At 45.8% G+C, this 10020-nt stretch overlaps 1 protein-coding gene across 1 annotated transcript in view; it reads left to right on the top strand.

Annotated features, from left to right (window-relative positions):
- Nucleotides 1-2512: 2512 nt before the first annotated feature.
- LOC147665810 (usherin-like) overlaps nucleotides 2513-10020 on the top strand; it is a gene marked incomplete at its 5' end in the record, with an annotated part of 525382 nt that continues 517874 nt past the window's right edge. Inside the window, one exon of the mRNA XM_086949466.1 lies at nucleotides 2513-3545. Within this exon, the coding sequence (XP_086805592.1) occupies nucleotides 2513-3545 (1033 nt within the window). The remainder of the gene's footprint in view (nucleotides 3546-10020) is intronic.

Here is a 10020-nt window from a genome sequence, read left to right as displayed (position 1 = left end):
ATTATTTAAAGTAGAAACTGCCAGGTCTGTAACTGCTTTCTGTTTCTACCTCCTATTGTTGTTGGCAAGGCACTTAAGAGATCATGTTCCTGTGGGATTTGTTGATTTGCGTTGTCTTTTTGTATGCCTTTTTCAGATTTGCATGTCCTTCAGAAATTCTGGAGACACAGTCATAACCGTGAGTTATTTTGATTTTGTTACACCACTGGTTAGGGTGTGCCTTAGCGTGCGCATACCTCTGTGGTGTCTTGGTCCTGAAGAAAGCCTTGCCAACAATAGGAGGCAGAAACATGTTGACCACTCACTTTTTCACTACAGACTAGGATTTCTCTGGTCAATTTAACCAGTTTGGAAACATCAGCTACACTTGCTTTTAGTTGTGCCAGGTTTTCCAACTAATAAACCTTTGTTTTGGATAAAACTAAGGCATTTTTTAAAACCACTTTTTCACTCACATTCACAAAAAACCCGCACCTTCCTAAAACAGGCGTGGTAGCATACCAGAGAGGCACTCACCCCCTCTGGTGGGAACCCAATGATGTAGCATGTCACCAACTAGGTTGGTGACTGAGGGGTCTTTTTAAATTTAGGAGTGATTTCTCTTGCTGGATCTTCTCTTGCCAGGCAGTAGTCTTCTGTTGTTTAATAATTATTTACTGGGGGGACCAAGCTTGACTCCTTGGAAAGCGGTCGCTCCACCCTTCCTCCCGACCTCATAGCGCTGCTGTGGTATCGTAGCGCTGCTTCTCCCCATTGCCATATTTTTTAACTAAATTGTTTCTGCATCCGTTCTGTAACGTAGCGCTCCGCTCTGATTACTTTGTGTATAATTTTACTTTGAATATACTTAAGTTATAGTACCTGTAGCGCTGCTTCTCCCCACTGCCATACTCTTATAGTTATTGAGTCAGCACCTGGTCTGTAGTGCTCCGCACTGCTTGCATTGCATATTTCATTAATATTGTGCCTGTGTGCGTAGCGCTGCTCCTCCCCTCTGCCATAGCTTTAAGAACATAGAATTGGAACCCGATCTGTGGCGTAGTGCTCCGCATCGCTTTGTCTGGTGATTTCACTTATTGTGATTTTTTATCTTGTGTTACACCGCTAGTTTGCTTTACCCGCACTGCCCCCTGAGGTCAATTGCTGCCTGATTGCGCCCATAGCGTACTGTTGTCCTTCTTGTTGTTGTTTGTCCACCATTTTGTTGTGCCTGCAGCCCGTCCCTCCTCCCACGCTCACGCCTCCCAGCTCCCCCTCCCACCCACGAGTCACCAGGAACGGCCAGGCTGGGGATTCTCTGTGACTAGCTTGACTCCTTGGAAAGCGGTCGCTCCACCCTTCCTCCCGACCTCATAGCGCTGCTGTGGTATCGTAGCACTGTGTTGTAATGTACATATGCTTGTTTCTTACTCATTATCTTATGACATAGTGACATTCTTTTACTGGCACATTCTGTTCTACTCCTTGTTGTTCCATGCCCACTTGAGCCTTGGAGCCTGGAGGAGTTGGCGGTGACTTTGAGAGCTGTTGGTGATGTTTTACCATTAAAGCTACAACTTTAACTCATCCAGTGTCTGAATGTCTTTTTAACACTGGCGACGATTGGCAGCTTGGAAGGGACAAGCCACATCACCACTCAACCCTGAACCCACCTTCCTGGATTTTCGTTGGATTTGGTTTTTGGATATACTCGTTTTGGATCTATGGATTTATTCTACTTGGATTTTGCATTCTGCCTTTCTGGATTTAAGACTCTCTGACTTTTGAGACTCTCTGACTTTTCCTCGCAAATTGGAAGCGTTTTTTCTTTGACTTCAACTGGATTCCACAAACCGCTGATTTGACTTTGAGTTGTGACCTCTTATTCAGCACGTTTTTTCCTTCAAGGTAACTTGTTTGTGCTGTTCCCCCCCCCCCCCTGTTTGCTCGTTCCCCATTGAAAACGCTGCCCTGTTTACTTCCGTTTTCCAACGGTCTTACCTGCCGTTGTGCACGCTCCGGCCATTTCCTCGAGGCTTTGCCTCGTTCTCTCTCTTCATTCGGCCATCTGTTCAACACGCTGGAGTGGTGCTGACGTTCGCGCAAGAGCCGCGCTGAACTTGGAACTCCACCATTGAGTTCTACACTCGCCTAGAGATCCCGGCTTCCCTTGCGCGACGTCTAAACGCAGTGACGTCATTGCGCATATGTGCCGCCATCTTCCCTTGACTGGTTGCTTAGTAACCAAACATCAGCGTTTTCACCGAAGATCAGCGCTTTCGCCGGATTATGTAAATTTTCACATTTTGACTTTGGCTTTATTGTTACGACTACCTTCGATCTTCATACATCGGCTTATTCAGGTTCCACCTATTTTTGACTGTGTATCTTCTGTGATACACACACATTTGCAGTTTTATTTATTTTTACTTTGTTCTTTTATTTATTAAGTGCTGTATTGCTTGTCACTCTTCACCACATAATGGCTTCTTCTTCTTCTATGACTCAACCTCCTGCCTTCCTTTGCGAAAAGGGTGAACCTATTCTCCCTTGGAAAAGATGGAAAAATCTTTTTGACTCTTATCTTTTGGCTTTGTGGTGAAAAATTTTCTGCTGTAAGAAAACAAGCAATTTTGCTGCACAACTTAGGTGTGGAAGGTCGTAACATATATGACAGTATTGATGAAATACCCATCAATGATGGTTCTGGTGATTCTCCAACAGATGTCTTTCACATGTCTTTAAAAATGTTAGAGGATTATTTTGGTCCTAGAATTAATGTAGTTTTAGAACGTCATAAGTTCTTTGCGAGGGTACAAGAGCCTAAGGAAAAGGTTGGTTTGTATGTTGCCTCCTTAAAGACATTGGCACGTGCTTGTGAGTTTGGAGATTTCACTGATTCTTTGATTCGTGACCAGTTGGTCAGGTGTACGAATAACCCCAGAGTACAAGAGAAACTCCTGTCTAAAAATCCCTCCCTCAGAGAAGCGTTAGCCATTGTTGAGGGTATTGAGAATACTTCTGGTTGGGCTAAGGAGATGAAAGAACACAAAGTCTCTCCTGATGGTTCTTCCAACTCCAGTAGTATTCATCAAGTTGCTCAACCTCTCAGTTCTTCTCAACCTCCTATCTCTGAAGATACTATTTGTAAAGTCATGCAAAACACCAAGCCAAAAACTGCCTTTGATCGTAGCAAGATCAAGTGTTACAGATGTGGCAGCCCTAATCATTCTTCTTCCTTTCCTAACTGTTATGCCAAATCTTCCACTTGTATCAAATGTGGCATTAAAGGACATTATGCCAGAGTATGCAAATCCTCCACCAAAGTACACTCTATTGAATGTTCCATGGCTCCATCAGATTCTCCCAGATTTGTAGTTTCTAGTGTTACAAGTGATGGGAGCATTGATGCTGATCCTATTTTCATGCCTGAGTGTAATTTGATTATTGGTGGGGAAGATTTTGTTGTCTTAGCTGACTCTGGTTCTCCCTTTACCCTAATAGGAAATGAGAATTGGAACAAAACATTTCCTAAAGTTGACTTGTTCAAACCTGATATTAATGCTGTTAGTTACAATGGTTCCCATATTGAAGTATTAGGTTACACTGTTATGAGAATTCATTTCAAAGGGCGTGGAACTGTCGGAAAAATGTATGTTGCTTACAGAGGTGACAATCTCTTAGGCTGGAGACACCAGAGGGATTTGGGAATTATTCTTAACCCTAATTCCCTCAAACTCTCTGACCAGGTCATGCTTATTGATCAAATCTCTATCTCCAACATTTTCTTTGATGAATTTCCCCATGTTTTCTCTGACAATTTGGGTTTATTGAAAGACTTTCATCATCGGATTATTTAAAAAAAAAATGCTGTTCCATGTGTGTATAAGGTTAGGAAAGTTCCTAACATGATGCTTGCTCCTCTTAAACAAGAACTTTCTAGACTTATGGAATTGAATGTTATTGAAGAAAATGAGTCTTCAGAGTGGTTGGCCCCAGTAGTTTTGGCCCCCAAGGATGGGGGAAAGAACATTCGCATGTGTGTGGACCTTAGGGGGTTGAATAAATGTATTTGGGTGGATCGACAACCCCTACCTAATATCCCTGAGTCCATCACTATGCTTGCAGGGGCTAAAATATTCTCTGTTCTTGATTTGTCCTCAGCTTACCACCAGGTCCCACTTCATCATGATTCCAAACACCTCACCTCCTTTGTTACTCCTCTGGGAGCTTATCGTTTTGTAAGGATGCCTTTTGGGTTGGCATCCGCTGCGGCTTGCTTCCAGAGAATTATGAAATTGGTTGTAGGAGATGTCCCTAATGTCATCTTTTTCCAAGATGACATTTTGGTTTTTGGCAAAGACAATACGGAACATGAAAAAGTTTTGAGGGCAGTCCTTTTGAGGTTGGCTGATAAAGGTTTAACAGTTAACAAAGCCAAGTGCAAGATTGGGGTAACTTCTGTTACCTATCTTGGTCATGTAATTTCTGGTGAAGGAATACAACCCAAGTTGGAATTAGCCAAGAGTATTGCTGAGGCTCCCACCCCTTCTGATAAGGATCAAGTCAGGTCGTTTCTTGGCCTAGCTGAGTTTTATTCCAAGTTCATAAAGAACTTTGCCTCTGTTGTGGAGCCTATTAGGAACCTTCTCAAAAAAGGTGTCCACTTTGATTGGAGTGAAGATTGCAATGGTGCATTTCTTGTTGTAAAAAAGACCATCAGTCAGTTACCTAGTTTGGGTCATTTTGATACAAAGAAGAAGACGATTCTTTCAACTGACGCGTGTCTTTCCGGGTTGGGTGCAGTCCTTTCTCAAGTGGACAATGGTGGAGAAAGAGTTGTGGCATTTGCGTCCAGAGCCCTAAAAAAGGCTGAACAACATTACTCTTGCATAGAAAGAGAAGCTCTTGCTGTGGTTTGGGCTATTAAACACTTTAAATTTTATTTGTGGGGTATTCCTTTCATTGTAAAATCGGATCACAAACCCTTAATTCAGGTGTCCTCTTGTATGGAGAGTGAGAGATTAACTCCTAGACTCAAACGTTGGAGTGAGGGGTTCGAAGAATTTAATTTCGTTGTACAATATGTTCCTGGGTCCTTGAACAAGATTGCGGATTGTCTCTCACGTTTACCCTTACAGGATCTGGATGAACATTTGGATTTAGGTACTGTCAAGGTGTCTTGGGTTAGTGAGAGTGCTGTTTCTCTGGATGATTGGGTACTTGCTCAGTCTAATGATTTAGTCTTACCTTTGGTCAAGGATTTGGTGGTTAAAGGTTGGCCCTGTAACAGCGGAGACATCAGCTGTGAGCTTCTACCTTTTTGGTCAATAAGAGATGAACTTACTATCGATGATGACATTGTTATGCGTGGTGAGAGATTGATCCCTCCTTCCGTGATGCGTTCAAAACTTATCAATCTTGCTCATGATGGACACATGGGTAGGAGTTTTACTAAATCTCGCCTTAGAGAAAGGTATTGGTGGCCTAATATGGACAGTGAGGTTGAGCTGGTGGTTAAGGATTGTTATCAGTATGCCACTAATGATAAGTCTAAGGTTGTGAGTAAGGCCCCTCTTTCTCCTGTATCTGTTCCCGACCAACCTTGGTCCAAGCTGGGTTTGGACATCATGGGACCTTTTGATCTACTAACACCCTCTGAAAGATTTGTTATTCTTCTTGTTGACTATACTTCAAAATGGGTTTCCACTAAGTGTGTAGCCACGGTCACTTCTAGGGTGGTCATTGATTTCTTACGTGATGAATTTGTTTCTGAAGGCATTCCCAAATGCATCATTACAGATAATGGTGTCCAGTTATTTCCACAGACATGGAGTTTTTCTTAAATGACCATGGTATATCTCATCTTAGAACTGCACTCTATGCACCTCAGGCCAATGGTCTTGCTGAACGAATGAATCGTGTTGTCAAAGGGTGCGTGCAGAGAGCTATAGAGATGAAATGTCCCTCAAGGATGTTTTGCGTGATACTTGGTGGGCACATCGCACCACCATCAATTACATTTCCAAGTCTTCTCCATTTTTTTTGCTACGAGGTAGAAAAGCTTCTTCTAAGTTGAATCCCCCTTGGCTTCCTCTTCAATCTTCTCTTTCCTTGGATAGGGGGAATGTGGGGGATAGGATTCTTTCTCACCAACAAAGGTACAAAGAGCGTTATGATCTGAAAAATTCTACCAAACCAGTGTTGTGGAGTGTGGGAGAATGGGTCCTTGTTAAAAAACCAAGATTTTCTAAAAAAGGTTCTTCTGAGTTCATGGGTCCTTTTAGAATTACCAAGATTCACAGTAATGTTGTTACATTGCAAAATGGTTGTAAATGGAGCATGTCTAGGCTTGTTAAGTTCTCTCCTGGGGATCCTTCTACTCCTTCCAATTTGGATTCTTCCCTTCCCTCCTTCCCTCCTGATGGTCATAGTGCTGTTTCCTATAAAAGGTTTCCTCAGAGAACTCATCAAGCTCCTGTACGTTTCAGAGACTATGTTTAGATTTCTTTATCTTTAATCTTTTTTAAGTGCGTTCCTCATGGTACAATGATTTGTTATGTTTCTGTTTTATTTCTCTCTTTGTTTTTTCCATTCCCTTTAATAATGGGGATGTGGTGTAATGTACATATGCTTGTTTCTTACTCATTATCTTATGACATAGTGACATTCTTTTACTGGCACATTCTGTTCTACTCCTTGTTGTTCCATGCCCACTTGAGCCTTGGAGCCTGGAGGAGTTGGCTGTGACTTTGAGAGCTGTTGGTGATGTTTTACCATTAAAGCTACAACTTTAACTCATCCAGTGTCTGAATGTCTTTTTAACACGCTGCTTCTCCCCATTGCCATATTTTTTAACTAAATTGTTTCTGCATCCGTTCTGTAACGTAGCGCTCCGCTCTGATTACTTTGTGTATAATTTTACTTTGAATATACTACGTTATAGTACCTGTAGCGCTGCTTCTCCCCACTGCCATACTCTTATAGTAATTGAGTCAGCACCCGGTCTGTAGCGCTCCGCACTGCTTACATTGCATATTTCATTAATATTGTGCCTGTGTGCGTAGCGCTGCTCCTCCCCTCTGCCATAGCTTTAAGAACATAGAATTGGAACCCGATCTGTGGCGTAGTGCTCCGCATCGCTTTGTCTGGTGATTTCACTTATTGTGATTTTTTATCTTGTGTTACACCGCTAGTTCGCTTTACCCGCACTGCCCCCTGAGGTCAATTGCTGCCTGATTGCGCCCATAGCGTACTGTTGTCCTTCTTGTTGTTGTTTGTCCACCATTTTGTTGTGCCTGCAGCCCGTCCCTCCCCCTATGCTCACGCCTCCCAGCTCCCCCTCCCACGCTCCGCCCCCCTCCACTTCTCAACTTATGTCAGATACATCTACGCGCAGCGTTCACGCGCAGCGATCGCGCCCCAGTTGCGCCAAAGGCGCGCCAAAGGTAAGCCCGTCTACACCCGTCCGCACCTGGACCGCGCCTAGCGCCAGTCCCCCTGGCCCCTGCTTCACCCATCCCCCCCCGCATTACATACGACGCCTCCACCCTCCTAGCCCTTAACCCCGGCCGACTCTCCAACTGCGCCCAAGCCGCTCCTGGACACACCCATGGACCCCTCACATGCTACTCCTGCAAGTTCGACGGCACCAAGAAAAACTCCTCATCCACGAACACAAAACAGATATCTGACTCCAACCACCTAAAATGCATCCTGCTCAACACCCGCTCAGTCCACAGACAGGCCATCGACCTCTGGAACTTACTAGACACCATTTCTCCCGACGTCGCCTTCCCAACTGAAACATGGATGAACGCCTCCTCAGCCCCAGACATCACCATTGCCATCCCGGAAGGATACAAGATCATTCGTAAGGACTGCACCGACCAAACAGGAGGAGGCATCGCTATCGTCCATAAGAAATCCATCCGCATCTCAACCAGCTCAGACGTCAACCTTGCCAACGCCGAACACCTTCACTTCCAGATCCACACCGACCCCAAGACCACACTCAGAGGCACCCTCCTCTACCGGCCTCCAGGACCCCGTGCACAATTCAGTGACGACATCACTGACTTTATCACCCCACACGCCCTCCCCTCCAAGGGCTACATTCTACTGGGAGACCTCAACTTTCACCTGGAAAAGAGCAATAACAGCAACGCCACCTCCCTTCTGGACAATCTCACCAACCTCGGACTCAAACAACTTGTCACTACGCCCCCCCACATCGCAGGTCACCCACTCGACCCTATTTTCACCTCCAGCAAACATGTCTCCTTCAGTCACACCACAACTCTCCATTGGACGGACCACAGCTGCGTACACTTTATCTACAATAAGACCACAACTCACAACCATCCTCATCCTACTCTGCGAAGAAACTGGAACAAAATCACCATCGACCAGATCTCCTCATCGCTTCTTCAAAACCCCCCTGCCCACTCCTCAAACCTCGACCAAGCAGCCACTAACCTCACCCAATGGCTATCTAACAGCGCCGACATCCTAGCACCGTTGAAAAAACGTCAAATCAAACTAGGCAGCAAAAACGCCTCCTGGTTCAACGATGATCTTAAGAAATCGAAGAAACTCTGTCGCTCCCTCGAGAAGGCCTGGAAAAAAGACCCAAACACCAGCACCAGGGACGCCTTCAAAAACGCCACCCACATACACCACCAACTAATCCGGTCTGCCAAGAAAGCGGCATTCACACAACAGCAAGGAATTATTCAACATCGTCAAAGAATTTACCAACCCCTCAGCCAACTCCAACGACATCACCCCCTCTCAAGCCCTCTGCGACTCCCTAGCTTCGTTCTTCCACAACAAAATCGCAGACATCCACAACAGCTTCGACAACCGACCCGGAGACCAACCCACCCAACCTTCTGCAGGACCTTCACCCCCCTTGAACATCCTTAATGAATGGAACCCAATCTCCACTGAGGACACCATCCACCTGATGAACTCCATCCACTCAGGATCCCCCACAGACCCTTGCCCTCACCACATCTTCAACAAAGCAGACTCCATCATAGCACCGCACCTCCGAGACGTCATCAACTGCTCCCTCAACTCCGCCACCTTCCCGGAAAGCTGGAAACACGCAGAACTTCGCGCCCTTCTGAAAAAACACACAGCGGACCCCACCGAACTCAAAAACTACCGCCCCATCTCGCTCCTTCCATTCCCGGCCAAAGTCATCGAGAAAGCTGTCAACAACCAGCTCGCCGCCTTCCTCGAAACCAACAAATCCCTCGACTCCTCACAGTCCGGCTTCCGAGCCAAACACAGCACGGAGACCGCCCTCATCGCAGCAACAGGCGACATTCGAACTCTACTGGACAATGGAGACACAGTCGCCCTCACCCTCCTCGACCTCTCCGCAGCCTTCAACACAGTCTGCCATAGCACCCTTCTACAGCGCCTCAGAAACATCGGAATCCAAGGAAAAGCACTGGAATGGATCACCTCGTTCCTCACCGGAAGAACCCAGAGAGTCTGCCTCCCACCATTCAAGTCAGAGGCCACTGAAGTCATCTGCGGCGTACCACAAGGATCCTCACTCAGCCCCACCCTCTTCAACATATACATGAGCCCCCTCGCGGCCATCGCACGCCAACACAACCTCAACATCATCTCCTACGCCGACGACACTCCACTGATCCTCTCACTCACCAAAGACCCTTACACCGCCAAAACCAAACTACACGAAGGAATGAAAGAAGTGGCCGAGTGGATGAAGCACAGCCGTCTGAAACTAAACTCAGACAAAACAGAAGTCCTTATCCTTGGTATCTGGTATCTCCCCCTCCTCCTGGGATGACTCTTGGTGGCCAGAGGCCCTTGGAAAAGCACCCATCCCGACAGACCACGCACGGAACCTGGGCCTCATCCTGGACTCCTCACTCTCTATGAACAGACAAGTCAACGCCGTTTCATCATCTTGCTTCAACATTCTTCGCATGCTCAAATAAACATTTCGCTGGATCCCCACCGAAACCAGAAAAACGGTCACCCATGCACTGGTTACAA

The sequence above is a fragment of the Lissotriton vulgaris genome, unplaced genomic scaffold (genome assembly GCF_964263255.1).
Source record: "Lissotriton vulgaris unplaced genomic scaffold, aLisVul1.2 SCAFFOLD_1152, whole genome shotgun sequence".
Taxonomy (NCBI): Eukaryota; Metazoa; Chordata; class Amphibia; order Caudata; family Salamandridae; genus Lissotriton; species Lissotriton vulgaris.
This window is presented reverse-complemented; position numbering and strand designations above follow the sequence as displayed.